Source organism: Typopeltis vanoorti, chromosome 4 (genome assembly GCF_054136105.1).
Source record: "Typopeltis vanoorti isolate ZY-2024b chromosome 4, IOZ_Tvanoo_1.0, whole genome shotgun sequence".
NCBI lineage: Eukaryota > Metazoa > Arthropoda > Arachnida > Uropygi > Thelyphonidae > Typopeltis > Typopeltis vanoorti.
In genome coordinates this window covers 29403254-29424772 of record NC_143552.1, presented here as the reverse complement: position 1 = coordinate 29424772, position 21519 = coordinate 29403254, and the positions used below count along the sequence as shown (strand labels likewise).

The following is a 21519-nucleotide window of genomic DNA, read 5'->3' as shown; positions in this document are numbered from 1 at the left end:
TTGGCAAAGAGGGCCTGCTGAGGGAGCCTCTCTTGTGACATTCTGACCAGGTGCCCGTGCCACCGTAACTGTGATCTCTCAACACAGAGAAGCAGCGGTTGAGTATTGAGGGTTTCCTGAATTGCAGAGCTTCTGACTCTGTCGAGTCTTGTCAGCCCTGCAACCCCTCGAAGGAACCTCATTTCAGCTGCTTGGATTTGTGTCTGCATTTTTTCGGTCATTACCGAACTCTCATGACCATAGAGATGATGGGGACATAGACTGTATTGAAGACAGCCAGCTTTGCCTTCTGGCTTAACTCCCGCTTCAATACTACCGAACGGCCAAGCTCCCGCAATATTGAGCTTGCTAAGCTAATTCGAGTATCTAGCTCTACATCCCATTTTCCATCATTCGTGAATATGGACCCAAGGTATTTAAGCTTCTCCACCTGCCTCATTGGGACTCGACTTACATGTAGAGTGCACTGGGATGGTTGTCTTGAGACCACAAATGTTTCAGTTTTGACCACACTGATCTCCATTCCAGCGTCTGCACAAACAGCTACAAACCTATCCAGGGTCCGCTGGAGATCATCTGTGGAAGAGCTAAGCAGAACTAGGTCATCTGCAAAAAGCAGACGTCCAATGCTACATCTTCCAATTCTGACACACTCACTGCCTCGGCTGTGCCTATCAATCCAGTCCATAAATATTATGAAAAGGAGGGGTGACAGAACACACCCTTGGCGGAGGCCAACGGAGACTGTGAAAGGTTCAGACTTTGTACTGTTTACCCTGACACAAAACTCTGGGCATTCATACAGGGACTTGATGGCAGCTAATAGTTGGCCATCAACTCATACTCCTGTACTACTTGCCAAAGCTTATCCCGAGGAACCCGGTCATATGCTTTCTCCAAGTCCACAAAACATGTGTAGACATTCTTGGCATATTCCCAAGATTTCTCAAAGACTTGCCTTAAAGTGAAGATTTTGGTCAGTTGTGCTTCTACCAGGACGAAAGCCACGTTGTTCTTCCTGGAACTTTGACTAAACTATGCTCTTGCACCGTCTTTTCAAGCACCTAGCATACACTTTCCCAGGCAGGCTGAGCAGAGAGATGCCACGATAGTTACTGCAATCCTTCTAGTCTCCCTTCTTGAAGACTGGTATTATTATATATATACATATATATATATATTTATTATATATAATAATCTGCTGTTGCTTTCAATGAAAGAAAATCCTTTTCCTCTCCTGTGTCACAGAGTATCATACCTGTAGTATAATAATCTAGTTTTTGGGATTGTGCTAAATACATTTTGTTGGACCCTTTGACACTCTGAGAACTTTCACTGGGTAAGAAATCTGCTATGGTAGATTTTTTATTTATTTATTTTTGCTATGTCACTATATCTCAGCTTCAGATCTCGTCCATGTCACATTGCAAATGTAAAAAAACAAGAAAAATTTTGAAATCTATGTTTTCAAATCAATAACAGAATTTGGTTTGTATTTAGTAGTATTTTTAAAGCACATGTCATTTAGCTACAGTACCTTGTCCCAGCTTAATGTGAACATTGGGTTAGGAGGAAACTTATTTGTCTGTCCTTGCAGATCAAGACCTGTTCTTTGATTGAAACCAAAACTGTGTGTGTGTGAGTGGGTAAGAATGTGTTTCTTTCATGTGATAGAGGATGAAGTTGGAGAACAGATAAAGGTTACAATACAATTTAATGGAATAATTACAGTGCAAAGAGAAATAATTAAACAGTAGATTTAATTACTATTAAATTATTTAAGGAATTTACAACATATACTGGAATATTAATTAAAAGAAACTTTAATAAATACCTCCTATATTTCGGCAATGTCACATTGCCATCTTCATGGGAACATACATATATGACACACACATGCAGGCACTACAAAAAGCAAATGAAGCAGAAGAGAGAAAACTACTGTTGTTCCTAAAGTCCTAAAGGTGCCCCTAGCAGGCTATATTGGGTTGTCTTGGCTGTTGGGCTGAAGTTCTCAAGATGCAGTCTTCCCAAATTTGGGGCAGTCTCATGAAACCAAATTTGTTGAGGTTTGGAAAGTTTTTTAGATCTGAGGCTGATTCCATGAACAATCTTTCATATTTAAATTTGCTGCAGTGTATTAACGAGGCTTTCTTCTAACGTATTCTGTGGCAGGTATCCAGAGCATGGTCTGCAAGCCCAGAGGGGCTGTACTGGTGAAACCAGATGTACACTTTGTGTTCCGAAATTCTGACATTTGCTGTCCTGCCTGTTTTGGCTAAAGTAGGACAGTTTACAGCTGCAAGGAACCTGGTATACCCCAGGTAGGTCTAGGGGAAGTGGTTGGTCTTTGGTGGAGCAGATAAGAGATGCCAGTTTTTTATATGTAACAAGAAGTCACGTCATATTTTTTTAAGATTTTGGTTAACTTTTCAGAGGTGCCCCAGATCTAGGGAATGGTGATGGATTTAGTGTAATCTTTGTTATGAAATGGGGGAGGGGGGGGGGTTGTGGTTAACTGGTTTTAATATTTTTTGGGGGTTGTAGCCATTGGCTAAGAAAGTGTTGAGGATGCGTTTAGTTCAGTGGTTAGGGCATTGTCATCTGAACAGATTCATTTTGTGCTGTTAGTAGTGTTTTTATAACCCCATATTGTTGTGGAGGGGAATTGCTGGTGAATGTATCTGCCTGTATGGGTGGGTTTTCTGTAAACAGAGAAAACCAAGGATCCATCAGTCTGGCGAGTGATTAGAGTCTAGGAAAAGGAGACTGTTGTTTTCCCCTTTTTCCAAGGTGAACTGGATTCTGGGGTGTTGGTTGTTTAAGTGTGTTAAGAAAGAGAGGAGTGTATCAGAGCCATGTGGCCAAATTGTGAACACATCATTAACGTAGCGAAGCCATATGGTTGGTTTTTGTGGGGCAGAGTTTAAGGCTTTCTATTTAAAAGTCTCCATAAAGAAGTTGGCCAAGGGTGGGGAGAGTGGTGAACCCATGGTTGTCCCCTCTATATGTTTATAGAATTTTCCTTGCCAAACGAAACAGCCTTAGTTCATTGTGAACTGAAATAGGGCTGAGATATCGGGAGGAAATTTGGCTTGGATGGGGGGGGAGAGCTATAAGGTTTCCTTGAGTGGGACATTTGTGAATAGGGAGGAGACATCAAAACTAACCATTATGTCAGTATGTTGGAGTGAGAGGTTTTCTATACTGGCTTTGAAGTGGCCTGAGTTTTTTATGTGTGATGGTGTATTGCCAGTATAGTGTGTGAGCACTTTGGCTAAATGTTTGGCTAATTTGTATGTGGAGGAATCAATATCATCCACTATGGGACATAACGGCACATTTTATTTATGTATTTTTGAAAGTCCATGTATTCAGGAGGTTTACAGTTAAAAGGTTTTAGTTTGTTGGTAACTTCCACAGGCCAAGAAGTAACCTTCTTAAGGACCTTTGGAGTGTTCTAATTTGGGAGCTTGTGGGATTATACTCAATAGGGAGGTAGGTAGCCCGATCTAACAATAAAGCATTAAGCTTGCTTGTGTAGTCGGTTTGGTTGAGAACCACAGTGGAATTTCCCTTATTCGCTTTGGTGATTACTATTTCTTTGTTTTTCTTCATTTCTTGTAGAGCTTTATATTCTCCCACCACAGGCTTTTGAAGAGAAAGCCTTAAACTCAGCCCCACAAAAACCCACTGTATGGCTTTACTACGTTGATGATGTGTTCGCTATTTGGCCACATGGCTCAGATACACTCCACTCCTTAACACGCTTAAACAACCAACACCCGAGAATCCACTTCACCTTAGAAAAAGAGGAAAACAACAATCTCCTTTTCCTAGACACTCTAATCACTCGTCAGCCTGATGGATCCTTGGTTTTCTCTCTTTACAGAAAACCCACCCATACAGGCAGATACATTTACCAGCAATCATCCCCCCCCCCCCCTCACAACAATATGGGGTTATAAAAACACTATATAACAGGGCAAATTAATCTGTTCAGATGACAATGCCCTAACCACTGAACTAAACCACATCCTTAACACTTTCTTAGCCAATGGCTACAACTCTCAAAAAATATTAAAACCAGTTAACCACAACCCCCTTCATAACAAAGATTACACTAAATTCATCACCATTTCCTATATCCGGAGCGCCTCTGAAAAGTTAACCAAAATCTTAAAAAAAAATGACCTGACTTCTTGTTACAAACCATATGAAAAATTGGCATCCCTTATCCGCTCCACCAAAGACCAACCACTTCCCCTGGACCTACCTGGGGTATACCAGGTTCCTTGCAGCTGTAAACTGTCCTACTTTGGACAAACAGGCAGGACAGCAAATGTCAGAATTTCAGAACACAAAGAGTACATCTGGTTTCACCAGTACAGCCACTCTGGGCTTGCAGATCATGCTCTGGATACCCACCACAGAATACGTTGGAAGAAAGCCACATTAATACACCGCAGCAAATTTAAATATGAAAGATTGTTCATGGAATCAGCCTCAGCTCTAAAAAACTTTCCAAACCTCAACAAATTTGGATGCATGAGACTGCCCCAAATTTGGGAAGATTGCATCTTGAGAACTTCAGCCCAACAGCCAAGACGACCCAATATAGCCCACTAGGGGACACTTTTAGGACTCTAGGAACAACGGTAGTTTTCTCTCTTCTGCTTCATTTGCTTTTTGTAGTGCCTGTGTCATAGTTGTATGTTCCCATGAAGATGGCAGTGTGACATTGCCGAAATATAGGAGGTATTTATTAAAGTTTCTTTTAATTAATATACGTTGTAAATTCCTTAAATTCATTTAATAGTCATGTGTTACCAACGTATAAGCCTATCTACAAGAAGTGGATTTAATTGTTTCATTATTTCATCTCTGTCACACAGACATCTTCAGGAATACAATGTTATAATTGTAATAACACACAAGGAACAAAAAGTGGAAGAAACGAAATTAGACTATATCAACTCCTATGAGAAGCATGTTCTATGGGTGCTATTGGCTAGATTTAGCTGCTGGGCAATGCCTATGAATTAGTTTTTTGAAGGCCTCCAACCCAACACCTACGGCTAGCCAGCAGCACCCATAGAGGGCATCCATCATAAGACTTTAGTCTTCATATAGTCTAATTTCATTTCTTCCAGTTATTGTTCCGTGTGGCGTTCCACAAGGTTTTGTTTCACCTACTCTCTTCCTTCTGTATATCAGTGACCATTTCTATTTGATTATAAATTCAGTGTAGTTTTGTTGATGAAAGTACATGACACTCCTCATTTAACAAATCTTGGACTACACAAATCACGGAAACTTTCAGAACATGAACTTTCACATTCCTAAATTCCATTCCTTGAATGATTCTCTAGTAATCTTGGTAAGTTCAGTTCTAGTAAAACTCATTTCCATCACTCAAATCAGTCCCATTTTATTTCTCATAAAAAAAAAGAGCCCTTTCCTTCATCTTATACTTTTGACAACATCCAGATCATTCTAGACTAGATAAGGTTTCTTGGGATTACTATTACACTAACATCCAGTCCTTTTTGGCATAAATGTATTACAAATATACCTTCTCAGCATCCATAAAATTTGAATAGATATTAACTGTATAAAATTACAAATCTGTCTAACCATTAGATGCTGTTTTCACATTTGGGGTGGTGCTCCCTAGTAGCTCTCTAAAAAATACTTGACTCAGTATAGAAGAGAGCAGTTAGGTTAATTAACGATCCATTTCTCAATCATTATCCTCTCTTTCATACAGCCATTCAGTTCCTACTGCTATTTAAATATTTTCATGATCACTGTTTATTAGAATTCAATAATTTTCCCACTCTCTTTTGAATTTTTTGAAATGTGTGCAGCAGCTATTCAATATCTCTTCACAGTTCAATTCCCATACTTACAGAACACATTTTGATTCTCCTTCATTTATAACTTAGCTACTATCTGCTGGTACAGTCTTTCCTCTAAAGAGTGCAATTTTCACTTCTTCAAATCTAATGTTAACAAGTTGCTTTTGTCTCTGCTTTCTACCCAACCATGGTACTAGTGTATTATAGGTTGAACAACCTCTTGTGTGTGGGATTATCATAAAAAATAGCATATAGTAATGATAATCATAATAAAGAATATTCCTTATTTGTGTGTGTGTGTGTGTGTGTGTGTGTGTTAAGTGGTTACAGGGAGAATAATAATTATTTTTCTTTTATAGTAGAAATTCCAAATGTTGATAATGAAACAGCAACTGAACCTCCTTCACCAGCAACAATTGGAGATGAAAGCTATGTTGTTGTAAGTTTGAATTTTTATTTCTATGCATAATATTCTTTGTAAAGATCATCATGAAATTTCTTCATTTACTTTGTTTCATTTTTCTGTGTGACTCCCAAGTGTGTAAGGTTTTAAATCTTTGCTGATTAGTACCATGGGTGGGTTAAGGATTTTTTTTCTATTATATTTTATATTTTTTTTGCAATTTTTAATAAAATTTTTACATAATCTGGAAAGCCTGCTCCAGAAACCAAATGTGGCACTTTTTCTTTATCAAGCCACTTCAGACCTCCAATAAGTAGAGCAGTTGGTCTCACACCAGAATAATTATAAACATCTATGTCCACACCAAGATTTGAATCCACAGCCTGTTGGTTTGAGAGTGGATACACTCACCACTTAGCTAACTAGGCCATCTAACCTGAAATCTTATTTACTCATTGTGAATTACCATATTTTTCCGTGTATAAGACACCCCCATGTATAAGATGAAGCCTACTTTTTCGAACCCAAAATTAAGAAATCAGTATTTTAAACATAAAACAGAATATTTTTTAAAATACTCAAAGTATATTTAGTAATTAGGTAATATTTTTAAGATACGTACTAAGAAATTATGCATCACTCTCAGTTCTGGGCTTTTTATTTTCGGACATTTTTATGGGCTACTGCTCCAAAATATTGTTAATGCATTAACTTGCCCCGCCAATGAGTTGTAGACGTATGAATGCTTTCAGAGTTCTGATTGGTTTATTCAGAATCAGCCGTTAATGACGTCACTCAACAGAGTTAACAAAGGGTTAACTTGTAATTTGCAGAAGCCTGTTCGCGGAGACAAGGTACTGACATTTTCACCACGGCAACTGCGGTCTCTCAACCGGTTATCTCTCCCCCCCACACAGTGTATAAGACAACCCCCAATTTTTGATCTGAAAATTTTAGAAAAAAGTGTCGTCTTATACACGGAAAAATACGGTAATTTGGCAGCCAAGCGTACCTGCTCTCTAACTACTATGCTGTGGATTTGAATCCTGTTATGTATGGATATGGGATGTTCGGGATTGTTAGGAGATGAGTTTCATTGCCCAATCTGAGATCACCATACCACTTATTAGAGGCTCAAAGTTTCTTGAACATGTTCTGTTTGGTCTCTAGAGTAGGATTATCAGATTATGTTAAAAATAATAAAAAATACAAAACATAAATAAAAATTTAAAAAAAAACCCTTATCCCTTCCCATGGTACTACTGTACTATGTTTACCACCTTTTGTGATAGGGAGGTATATATATTAAAAAGTTACCTTATTATTTTAAGCTTCTGTGAAGTCACAAGATTGCCCATCCCTTGCACTGTAGTTTTGATACATCTTGAGTATCAAGAAGGAAAAGTATATGAGGAAAGGCTAGTTGGGATTTCCTAACATTGGACAAGACAAAAACATCGTTGGAATTGATATTTACTCTGTGTGAATCTTGAAATTGCTTGCAAATAATTCATTACAACTGTCTTTAACCTTCTCAGTACGTATATCTTCCTGATCCAGATAGGAATACAATGGAATCTACATGCCCTCCACTTTTTCTGAGATGCTGCTGTCTCCTCATATACAGTTTATTGATATCTGCTAGTCATCCAAATCCCTCCCCTCTCCCCCTCCATTCTACCAGACTATTATTCAGCCCATTCCCTTTAATTTAATGTTAGTTTGACATTTGATATTCTGTGAACTACCTTTTTAATCTAGAATATTGCAGCATATGTTGAATATAGTTACCTATTTAAATATACTTATATTTTTGTTTTAATATAATTAACTAATTTATACTAAAATAGGCCCATCAACCAAGAGAAAGTGGTATGGATTTCACAGTGCTTCTTTATATCATTACACATAGTGCTGGTACACAATCTTTCTAAAAATTTAAAATTAAAACAGTACCACATATTGTGTCATGTGTCATTACATTGCCATGTTGCTTACCATCACAAAAAAACAAAACAAAAAAACTGAGATTTTAAAAAATTCATAATACAATAAATTTAGTTTAATCCTTTATCCAAGTGTGAGCAAACAAAGTTTGCACCTGAAATTTGTGCTTATACTTGGATAAAGGATTAAACTAAATTTATTATAGTCTAATCAAGTGGAAAATAAACTTCCAACATCTTTCTCTAAATCCAGAGTAATTTAATAATAAGGTGGTAAACCTTTTGGCAACTCGTATAAGTAATGTGACCTCTCCATTGCTTCTGCTTTAGTATCACCACTTCTGGGTCTGGCTCCCACTGATGAGACCTCAATAAAGGTCGAAACCGGTCTGGGTAGTGGCCCTTCCCTTAATGTATAGCATTATACATGTTCGTAAGGAGATGTGCTTTACATTATGGGAGATACTGAGACAAGGAGTGATGAGAGCTTGGTCCACCTTTACTACGAGTTGCCTCAGTCCTGAAGATACTTCAGGTGCAAACTTTGTTTGCTTACACTTGGATAAAAGATTAAACTAAATTTATTATGCTCTTAATTCCTACTCCCCCCCAGTGCTATTAGAACAATTCAAGGGTGAGTCAGTGACTCTTTCCTCTCAAACTTTACCTTCCACAATCTACTTTACAAAAAAAAAAAAAATGCAATCCTAGTTACCTTAAGGTGGCAGCCCCAACCACTAGGATACCTATCGTCATGCTAGTAACTTGACTTAGGGAAACACATTACTTTCAAGTCTCAATGAAATCCCAACCAGAGAGAAAAATATTGAAAAAATTACAGTAAATTGATTTAATTAATCATTTCTTCATCATCATCAAATTCCTGCCATGTACCCTCAAGGGGTGTACAGGATATGATAGTACTACACGAAAAATTTATGTCATTACTAACTTCCTATCTACAATTTTCCTCCAAATCAGTCTGTTACTTGTCAAGACACCAACATTATCAGATCTTATATTTCTATTGTGTAAGGAACTTTGTACCATATTAATCCACCTATATCTTGGTCTTCCTCTGGGTCGTTTTCCTGCCAACCTGGCAGAGAACACTTGTTTTGCTAATCTTTCCTCGTTTATTCTGTTTAAGTGACCATACCACCTGAGATTAGCTCTGCTAACGCACTCCTGGATGCTGACAATGTCAAGTTCTTTCCTAATATCCTCGTTTTTAATATGATATTGCCATTGATGCCATCTGTTCATGCCTCTAATCTTTCTCAGGACTCTCATATCTCCGGTCTCTAGTCTTTGGTCAAGTGTTTTACTTTTGACCCAGATCTCAGATCCATAAGTTAAAACTGGTTTCAACAATGTCTTGTAAAGCTAATTTAGTGTTCCGACTAATTTCTCTCATATTCTATATGAATTTATTCAATTGACTTCCTACCATACCAGCTTTGTTGATTCTGTTGTCTATTTCTATATTTAATGTACCATCTTCAGTAAAAATCGTGCCTAAGTAGCTGAAATGTTTTACTTGTTCCACAGGTTCTCCATTCACAACACAGTTGACATTTTCAATGACTCTACCTAATTTCATTGTCTTTATCTTTTTATTGCTGACCTTCATACCATATCTATTATAACAGTTATTCACTTTAGTCAGGGAATCTTGCAGACTTGTAGTGGATTTATTTAGAAGTATAACATCGTCCACATAAAGCAAAGAGCTGACATTAACATCTCCAATTTTGATATCATGTTTAATACCACTTTCCTTCATAATATGATTCATATAGATAATGAATAACAGAGGGTATAATATACATCCTTGTCTCACACCAGATTTAACATTAAATCATCTTCCTGTACTTCCTTCAATTCTAACTGCTGATTTACAACTCTAATAAAGACTAAGTATTGCTTGATTTAATGACCCATTGACACCATATAACTGTAGCATATTGAATAGCTTCTCTCTTGGCACCTTGTCATATGCCTTTTCCAGATCGACAAAACTTAAATACAGATCTTTGTTATATTATAATGATTTCTGCACTATTTGTTGTAAAGTGAAGATCTGATCCTGAGAGTCTCTGTTTGACCTAAATCCAGCTTGTTCTTCACCAAGCTTTTCTTCCACAATTCTTCTCAACCATTTCTCAGTATACTTGCATATATCTTACCAGGAATACTCAGCAGGGAAATACGTTTGTAATTCTCAAATTCAGTTTTATTTCCCTTTTTATATATGGGTACTATGAGAGCTCTACTCCAATCATCTGAAATTCGTCCCTGTGTCCAGGCATTCTGAACTATGCAGTTCAGCCACTGTAAGACTCTTATACCACCATACTTCAGCATTTCTGGTTGAATATCATCTACTCCTGCTGCCTTTCCACATTTCAAGCCTTTGATGGCTTTTTCTACTTGAAATATGGATATGTATTCCTGACTGCGTGCGTGGTCAGTGTTTTTTACCACTGTGCTGTCATCACTGCTTGTTTCATTTAGCAGTTTTTCAAAGTAATTACTCCATACTTCAGGGATATCTTTTTCTCCCATTTCCATGTCACCTTTATCATCTCTAACTCCTTTTACAGCACTCTTTCCTCCATTCTTAAGCTTCTTCAACAACCTCCAGAATATTTTGCCACCTTCTTGATATTTATTTTCTATGTTCTGCCAAAGTCCTCCCATGACTTTTATTTAGCTAGTTTTACACAGTGTTTAGCCTTCTTACATTTGTCTCCGTATTCTCTAAGAGCACAAGCTGACTTATTTGCCAGTAACTTTTGATATGCTTTCTTCTTTTCCTTCACTGCCTCTTTAACTTCCTGTATCCACCATGGAGTTCTAATTTTTCTATCCTTGCAGACAACTTCACCACATGTCTCTAGCTGAATCAATCAGGGTTTTCTTCAAGGCTTGCCACTGAATCTCCAAAGTTTGGTTCCTGTTCTCAAACTCTTTCATTTTTTCTTCAATAATCTTTGTGTATTTTAGTCTACAGTTCACATCTGAGAGCTGCTCAACTTTTATTCGCTTTAAAACTTTCTTACATGTTATTCTTTTCAATATGAAATTCAATTTTATCCTACTCAAGACTAAATAGTGATCACTTCCAATTTCAAATCCTCTGTACACTCTGGTGTTCTGCACCAGGGAGAAAACATCACTATCAACAATAACATAGACTGAATGATATAATCACGTAATCACAAGAAAGATATTTATTTAACCAAATATTTCGGTCTGGAAATAGCAGACCATCGTCGGTGGTATTACAAGAACAGTTTAAAAAATATACAAGCTAGAATACTAACAATAGATCGTTGAAATTAGAACATGCCGCGTGATGTTATATCACTAAGTATGAAACGAAATTGGAAAAAAAACCATTTTTTTTAATTTTTTTATTTTTTATTTTTTATTTTTAATAGCAAATTCAATCATGTTTCTACTTCAAAATATTTCGTTTCATACTTAGTGATATAACATCACGCGGCATGTTCTAATTTCAACGATCTATTGTTAGTATTCTAGCTTGTATATTTTTTAAACTGTTCTTGTAATACCACCGACGATGGTCTGCTATTTCCAGACCGAAATATTTGGTTAAATAAATATCTTTCTTGTGATTACGTGATTATATCATTCAGTCTTATGTCGCAAGTATCCTTAAAACAACAACAATAACATAGTCAATGAGACTTTTCTTATTCCTTGCCTCTTCTCTCCATGTGAATTTGTGCACATTTTTATGTTGGAACATGGTGTTAGTAATAACCAGTCCATGTCCCGAGCAGAAATCCAACAGGTATTTGCTATTATTATTAGCTTTGCTCCTTTCTCCAAATTTTTCCAAAACATTCTTGTATGTCTGACAATCATTTCCTACTCTGCTATTTAGATCCTGAAAAAGGACCAACTTTTCCTTTTTCATTGTGTCAGTTGCTTTCTCTAAAGCCTCGAAAAATTTCTCCACTTCTACCTAGTAGAACCTTCTGTGGGACCATAGACACAAATAAATTTCATTGTCCATTTCCCCATTCTCATATTTGCTCACATCACTCTACTTGATACTGCATACCATTCAAGAAGATTAGCCTTGTATTTAGTGTTGAATACCATAGCTATTCCTTCTTTTCTCTGATTGTTATTGCTTGAATATAACATTTTGTATTTATTGCTTAGAAAGATCTCACCAGTTTTTGTCTTTTTTGTTTCAGTCACCGCAATTCTACAGAGGATCTCTCCTCTGTAGCTAAACCTTGATGACATTAATTACTAGTACTTACTAGTAAAAACTAGAGGTCTGACAACATTTTGACAATAATACAGATAGCCTTGCAAGATAACAATTATTAAGAATTACAGCCAAAGCAACTTTGGCTGCAATTCTGTCCTCTCCACATCATTATTTAATATATGTACTAGTAATTTACCTAACATTATAAGCTGTGAATTTGTATATGCTGACAATATTTTTCTCACCTCTCAAGATCCTAAAAACCTTGAAAAAACACTTTGTAAGGATATAAAAACCTGGAACATTATTTTCTGAAGTGAAGCTCAAATGAGATCCCAAAACATTTGTGGTTCTTTTCATCTGACTAATAAAGAACTTTTAGAGAATTGAATAATTTCTTTATTAAGAACTAAAATCTGAATTCTTTTCATGCTACTGAAATAACTTTTGATTGTAGCTTAAATTATTGTTGACACTTTTCAAAATCTAAATCTAAGCTTTTTTTTTAGAACTAATATTATAAATAAACTAGCTGGAATTACTTGGGGCTGCCTTGCTGACACTTAGAATTACACTTACTCTTGCATATTCAACTGCTGAATATTGTTCACCAGTGTGGAGAAAGACCATACTAGTCTTATAGACACTAACCTAAATACTGTCAAGAGACATTGGTGCCATGAATGTAAGATCCTTTTGAAACAACATCATGTAATAGCAGTCACGATTAAAGAAATGCACTTGACAACACAGTCAAAAATAAAGAAAATATCAGTAGTAACAATTAATAATATCATGAATATTTTCTAAAAATAGGGACGTATCTGAACAATACATGCACAACACAACTGCTACATAATTTACAAGTGACATTGTCTCCTCTGGGTATCAACAGAGAGAGACTATGCATACAAAGACTCTCTGTTGATATCCAGAATTAATGGGGATGATGTGACAGTGGAGATAGAAATAGCATTCTTATGGGGGGACTCCTTCACATGACAACATGTTAGCTTGAGCAACTAGAGAAATGATTGGTGTGTGGTACAGCAGGAGGGATAATGAAAGAAAAAGTGGGAAAAGTATAAAATTGTGAGAAACAGGGAGTAAAGAGAAAGCATTATATTGAGATTTGATGATAAGAGGTGTACTTAATAAGGAAGTGACAGCATGTTTTCCAGGTGCAAAAGTCAAAAATGTTAGTGAAACTGTTAGTTTGCAAAAGGAAGAAGTGAAAAAGTTGATTGTTTTGGCAGGCACAAATGATTTCAAAGGTGTGAAATATGCAATGAGAGAGGATATGAAAGAGTTGTTGGAAGAAGTGAAAATAAAGAGTAAGAAAGTAAAGATTGTGAGTCTTCTACTTTGGTATGATAAAACAGAATTGAGAAGAAGGATCATGATTGTTAATGAGAAGATTGTGCAAAAGGAATGGTGTGCAATTTATAAATGTGTGGATGAAAGGCTTATATAGGCATGATGTGGACTGCCAGTGAGAGTTTGAAGGTGCAACATCAAGGGAGGATGCAATGAAGCATGTGTCTGGCCACCTCTGGGATAAATGAGAATGAGTGCAGGAATGACTGTGCAGAAATAGTCCCCCCTCCCTCCAGGATAAATGAGTGTGAGAGCAAGAATGACTGGGCAGAAATAACCACCCCCTGGGATAAATGAGTGCGAGTGCAGGAATGACTGTGAACAACTGTCAGCTGAAGTGGATGTTGAAATGCATGTACATGAATCCTGAAGTATCAGAAATAAAGGAGAAGAGTTTTTGGCATTGGTCAGCTCAACTTGGCCAAAAATTATCAGCTTTGTAAAAAGTAGTTTTTAATTTATTCACATTTTATAATAAGGTGACAGTAGAATTGCAAAACAAATGATTACACCATGATACTGGTGTAATCATTTGTTTACAATGATTAGACTTTGCAAAGGCATTTGACAGAATACTGCATGGAAACTATTACATAAGTTGGAGCAAATGGGAATGGACATGAGGCTGGTGGCAACAGATTAGTGGAGGTTACAGACACACATACATCAGAGGGTGGTATACGGCAGAATGAAATTAAGAAGAATGATGGTGAGTAGTGGAGTGCCTCAGGGTTTTGTACTAGAGCCACTACTTTTTTTAAATTTGTATATTAATGATATAGTAGAATATTTTAATGGAGATATTCAGTTATTTGCTGATGATGCAAAACTGGGAAGGGCAATAGTTGAAAGGTGATGTAGATATCCTGCAGGATGATTTAAATAAATTGGCAGTATGGACAAAGGTTGCCAATTTAATGTTGCAAAATGTAAGGTAATGCACTTTGGGATGAAAATATTACATGCTTGGTATCATATTGATGGTACTGGATTACAGGCAATTCATGAGGCTAGGGATCTGGATGTAATGGTGGATAGAGATTTGAAGTTCAGAAGATATATTTCACTTTGTCAAAATAGCTGAGAGGATTACTTGGATGCTGAAAAACACATTAACAAGTAAAGATAGGAAGGTTATTATCAGTCTTTTAAGATAAGACTATGATTCGGCCACATGTTCATTACTGTACACAAATTTGGTCACCTGCATTTCCTGGGGATCGGAAGATGGTGGTGGTGAGGATTCAGAGATGAGTGACTAAGTTGGTAGCAGGTCTGTGGAATGTTCACTTTGAGGTAGATTGCAGGTGTGTGTGGGTTGCAGAGTTTAGCTGATAGGTAGATGAGAGGGGACATGATAGCAACTTTTAAGTTATTAAGGGTATTCTTTAAGATTGACACAAAAAAAAATTTTCAATACTTGAAGAGCAGTGGGAGAACAAGGATCAACTCTGGAAGTTGTGTGAGAGTGTGGTTAGTAAGGGTATGCAGACTAGGTTCTTTGGTTGGAGTGTGGTGAAGGAATGGATTACTGAAGGTAGTTGTGAGTGCCCCAGCAATGAATAAGTTTAAGGTGAGATAATGATAGGTGTTGTAAGAATAATGGTTAGTGTGGATCTCCTGCAATGAGTCTTTTGACTTCATGGAGATGCCTGTATAATAATAATATATAAAGATTTCCAATGACTCAGACTTGCATGTATATAGAGACTGGCCTTTAACAATTACTTCTGTAATATCTTTAAAGATAAAAGCTTTATCCACATATACCGACCAGTGAAAAAGATACAGCACCCATAATCCTTTCACTTAATGAAATGAAATCATGAAAAGTACCTGGAATTGATGAAATACCAACAGAGCTCTATAGCAGTGGTGGATCTGATCTAATTAAACAACTAACCCAACTTTTCAGTAATATTCTTTTCAATTGGGCTATCCCAAATGATTGGAAAATAAGCCATATCTTGCTTATATGTGAAAAAGTTGATATTCAAAAATGTAACAGTCATAAATCAATTACTCTTCTTTGCCACCCTACAAAATCTTTATAAAAATAATACATAATTATCTAAATAATATTTACAAACAGCTAATAGAAAAAGAACAAGCTTGCTTTAAGTGAAAAAAAAAAAGTCAACAAATCTACAATATTTTTTTCTTTGTAGTTTGGCCAAAATTGCATGGGACAAGGGGAGAGACCTTTATTGCTGTTTTGTGGATTTTAAACAAGCATTTGATTCAGTCAATAGAGGAAAACTTATTCAAACGTTAACAAAAATAAACATAGCCTTTGACATACTAAGATTTGTTTCAAATAATTATCAGAATACAAGTGCCGAGGAGTTATTCAAGGATGTCCCCTCTCTCCATGCCTTTTAAACATTTTCATTCAAGAACTCATTAAAGAAGCATTGCTCTCAACAGAAGGATTAAAAGTCAATAGAAGGCCAATCATATATGCAGATGATGTAGTAACTATAACATATAACAAATCAAATCTCCAATACCATCTTACAAAATTACAAGAAACCTGCAGAACTTATGATTATAAATTTAAGTAAAACAAAGAATGAAAATTGGAAGACACCTGGAAGATATACAGATAACACTTAATCAGGAAACCATAGAAAACAAGTAATGGTTTTAATTACCTAGGAGCATACTTAACTTCAAATTTAAATGATGTAGCAACAAAAAAACACACTTCCCATAGCATGTCAATGAGGAATAAACTTAATAAAATTTTTGAAAAACAAAATTCCTACAACTCTAAAAATAAAATTATACAAACGTGTAATGCTACCAACAGCTCTCTACAGGACAAACTTGGACCTTAAAAAAATAGCAGAGAAGAAACTTAGCTTTTGAAATGAAATGCTTCAGGAAAATGAACAGAACATAAGACTAATGCACAAGTGCTGCAAGATTTGCATAGTCTTAACTCAAGAATTCTTAACACAGTTAAAAAAAACCCATCAACTCTGCTGGTTTGGTCAGATTGTATGAATGAAACTGGAAAAACTTCCTCTCTTGGTATTTGAGAGGCACTATGGAGGGTAAAAGACTGGCGAAGATCAAGATTAGCATGGTATATAAAGTCCTTAGAACAACACTGGACTTTCAAAGCTGTTAGCATATTAAAGAGCTTGCTTTGGACAGAGAACTGATGAATGCTCTTATCCATGTGGGAGACTCAACCTGTTTTGAGGATGGAGAAGAAAAGAAGAAGATGAAATTCATGTTGTGTTTCACATAAATTCTAGTTTCTAACTTAATGGCAAATTCACCCTCAGCCTTCTGAGAGATGAAGGGTTCAAATGGTGTCTCATCAGTTGATTCAGAATTTTGCATTGTCAGTATTCATATCTGCTTTATAAGTGAAAATTTTCATCAGCTTATATATGTGTGTGTGTGAGATCAGCTACAAACATTTCCTTATATCATAATGAATGTATCATCTTTTGCTTCACTTTCTTGGTGACATTCAGAAATATAGATCAAACAACTGAAGGTTCTCCTACCTGGTTTTGGAATTCATAACTGACAATCTCAAATATTCATTAGTTCTTCTCATAAACTTATTCATGTGTATATATATAAATATTTAGTTCAGGTTTTGGGCTGTCATTGCTGTACTTCCCATATAATAAATAAAATTTGGCATACTTCTGATAGCATGATATAATGAAGCTGCCCAAATCACATAACAGGTGTGTTTGATGGATGTATGGTACAAGTGGAGTGAGCTGTTTGAAGTATCTTTGTTACCTTCAAAGATCTCTCTTTCTTTGTTTTGAGTAGGTATCATCTTTCATTATAGCATCCTTAGTGCACCCAGCAACAATGATATCCTTTGGTTGGAAAGACCTATGTTCACAGTACTAGATAAACATTAGGACTGTGGGAAGTTTTCATTATTGAGACTACATTATGATGTAAATAAATATAACTTAAATAGCAACAACTAGCAATGTTCCAACACACATACAGTAACAAATTTACCATTTGTATTCTGGTTTATTATATGTTATGGTTGTGAAGTTATCAAAAACATCTAATATGTGTGTGTATATATATATATATAGAGAGAGAGATGATTACCTCATAGCCTTAGTTTCGGCATAACTTAAATAATCAGCCATTGCTGAGAGTTTAAAGGTGATTATTTTTATCATTACAAGAATGTCGCCTTGGTTTTGAATAAACTGCAGCAATCCTTGTTTTCTGCTATAAACAAGGATTGCTTACTATTGCTGCATCGAATGAGTGGGGTAAATTCTTTCCTTGCTGGCAGTTGCTTCCTATATAATAAAAACTCAGCTTTGGTCCGGTTGAACATCTAAATAGCATTAGTTCTTGAACTCTCTTCATTTGCTGCATATCTAATATTAGGTTTGCTTTGTTTGCAGAATAATAGTTAATGTTTTAATCTGATTTAAAAATAATTAGTTAAATAAATATAGTAAGTTAATTCTTAGCTTTTGATGTCTGCTTTTCAACTAAACAACACGAGTGATAATAATCAGCAGCGAAGCATCCATACAAAATTGGTGAAATTCCAGTACCATCAGCATATAAATTAATAATGCTTAGAGATTGCTCCTCTGTACACAGTTTACTGATATGTAACAAACTGCTCACATTCGGTTCACTAATCTATTATCCATCTCCATCACTTTGAATACCAACCTGTTATGTAGCAATCTTTTCAAGTCTTTATCTAGATGTATAACTGTATATGCATCGCCATTGTTCATCAGTATTACTGCCATGCTATTTTGTTGTGACATATGATGAGCCCTTAGTGACTGTTTTTTGTAGCTTGAAGAAGAAATGCCAGTTGCCTCTCTGGATGACAGACCCTGTTTATTCAGTAAAACATCATCATCAAATTCCTGCCGTGTACCCTCAAGGGGTGTACAGGATATGACAGTACTACATGAAAAAATTACATCATTACTAACTTCCTATCTACAATTTTCCTCCAAATCAGTCTGTTACTTGTCAAGACTCCAACATTATCAGATCTTATATTTCTATCGTCTAAGGCACTTTGTACCGTATCAATCCACCTATATCTTGGTCTTCCTCTGGGTCATTTTCCTGCCAACCTGGCAGAGAACACTTGTTTTGCTAATCTTTCCTCTCCCATTCTATTTAAGTGACCATACCACCTGAGATTAGCTCTGCTAATGCATTCCTGGATGCTGACAATGTCAAATTCTTTCGTAATATCCTCATTTTTAATATGATATTGCCATTGATGCCATCTGTTCACGCCTCTAATCTTTCTCAGGACTCTCATATCTGCGGTCTCTAGTCTTTGGTCAAGTGTTTTACTTCTGACCCAGCTCTCAGATCCATAAGTTAAAACTGGTTTGAACACTGTCTTGTATACAGCTAATTTAGTGTTTCGACTAATTTCTCTCTTATTCCATATGAATTTATTCAATTGACTTCCCACCATACCAGCTTTGCTGATTCTGTTGTCTATTTCTATATTTAATTTACCATCTTCGGTAAAAATTGTGCCTAAGTAGCTGAAATGATTTACTTGTTCCACATGTTCTCCATTCACAACACAGTTGACATTTTCAATGATTCTGCCTATTTTCATTGTCTTTGTCTTTTTATTGCTGACCTTCATACCATATCTATTACAACAGCTATTCAATTTAGTCAGAGAATCTTGCAGACTTGTAGCAGATTTATTTAGAAGTATAACATCATCCGCATAAAGCAAAGAGCTGACATTAACATCTCAAATTTTGATATCAGGTTTAATACCACATTCCTTCATAATGTGATCCATATGGATTATGAATAACAGAGTGGATAATGTACATCCTTGTCATCCGCATAAAGCAAAGAGCTGACATTAACATCTCAAATTTTGATATCAGGTTTAATACCACATTCCTTCATAATGTGATCCATATGGATTATGAATAACAGAGTGGATAATGCACATCCTTGTCTCACACCAGATTTAACATTAAGCCATCTTCCTGTACTTCCTTCAATTCTAACTGCTGACTTACAACTCAAATAAAGACTAAGTATTGCTTGATATAATGCCCCATTGACACCATATAACTGTAGCGTATTGAATAGCTTCTCTCTTGGCACCTTGTCATATGCCTTTTCCAAATCGACAAAACTTAAATACAGATCTTTGTTATATTCCCATGCTTTCTTGACTATTTGTCGTAAAGTGAAGATCTGATCCTGACAGCCTCTCTTTGGCCTGAATCCAGCTTGTTCTTCACCAAGCTTTTCTTCCACAATTCTTCTCAACCGTTTCTCAAGTATACTTGCGTAGATCTTGCGAGGAACACTCAGTAGGGAAATACCTCTGTAATTCTGACGTTCAGTTTTATTTCCCTTTTTATATATGGGTACTATGAGAGCTCTACTCCAATCATCGGGAATTCGTCCCTCTGTCCAGGCTTTCTGAACTATGCAGTGCAGCCACTGTAAGACTTTTATACCACCATACTTCAGCATTTCTGGTCGAATATCATCTACTCCTGCTGCCTTTCCACATTTCAAGCCATTGATAGCTTTTTCTACTTCAAGTATTGATATGTATTCCTGACTGCATGCCTGGTCAGTGTTTTTTATCACTGTGCTATCATCACTGCTTGTTTCATTTAGCAGTTTTTCAAAGTAATTACTCCATACTTCAAGGATATCTTTTTCTCCTGTTTTCATGTCACCTTTATTATCTCTAACTCCTTTTACAGCACTCTTTCCTCCATTCCTAGGCTTCTTCAACAACCTCCAGAATATTTTGCCACCTTCTTGATATTTATTTTCTATATTCTTTCCAGAGTCCTCCCATGACTTTTGTTTAGCTAGTTTTACACACTGTTTAGGTTTCTTACGTTTGTCTCTTTATTCTGTAAGAGTAAAAGCTGACTTATTTGCCAGGAACTTTTGATATGCTTTCTTCTTTTCCTTCACTGCCTCTTTAACTTCCTGTATCCACCAGGGAGTTCTGATTTTTTTAACCTTGCACACAACCTCGCCACATGCCTCTCTGGCAGAATCAATCAATGTTTTCTTCAGAGTTTGCCACTGAATCTCAAAGGTTTGATTCCTGTTCTCAAACTCTTTCATTTTCTTTTCAATAATCTTTCTGTATTTTAGTCTACAGTTAACATATGAGAGCTGCTCAACTTTTATTCGCTTTAAAACTTTCTTACATATTATTCTTTTCAATATGAAATTCAATTTTATCCTGCTCAAGACTAAATAGTGATCACTTCCAATTTCAAATCCTCTGTACACTCTGGTGTCCTGCACCAGGGAGAAAACATCACTATCAACAATAACATAGTCAATGAGACTTTTCTTATTCCTAGCCTCTTCTCTCCATGTGAATTTGTGCACATTTTTATGTTGGAACATGGTGTTAGTAATAACCAGTCCATGTCCTGAGCAGAAATCCAACAGATATTTGACATTATTATTAGCTTTGCTCTTTTCTCCAAATTTTCCCAAAATATTTTTGTATGTCTCACAATCATTTCCTACTCTGCTATTTAGATTCCCCAACAAGGACCAACTTTTCCTTTTTCATTGTGTCAGTTGCTTTTTCTAGAGCGTCAAAAAATTCCTCCACTTCTACCTTAGTAGAACCTTCTGTGGGACCATAGGCACAAATAAGTC

The 21519-nt window shown here is 36.1% G+C and overlaps 1 protein-coding gene across 4 annotated transcripts in view; it reads left to right on the top strand.

Annotated features, from left to right (window-relative positions):
- LOC150107189 (uncharacterized) overlaps positions 1 to 21519 on the top strand; it is a 217939-nt gene that overhangs the window by 170539 nt on the left and 25881 nt on the right. For 2 of the 4 annotated variants that reach the window (XM_090391050.1, XM_090391047.1), the window contains exon 6: positions 6221 to 6300. In XM_090391050.1, coding sequence (XP_090247176.1) covers positions 6221 to 6300 — 80 coding nt within the window. Of the gene's footprint in view, positions 1 to 6220; positions 6301 to 12445; positions 12575 to 21519 lie in introns of those variants that run through there. The other 2 variants (XM_090391049.1, XM_090391048.1) reach the window with 2 other exon arrangements.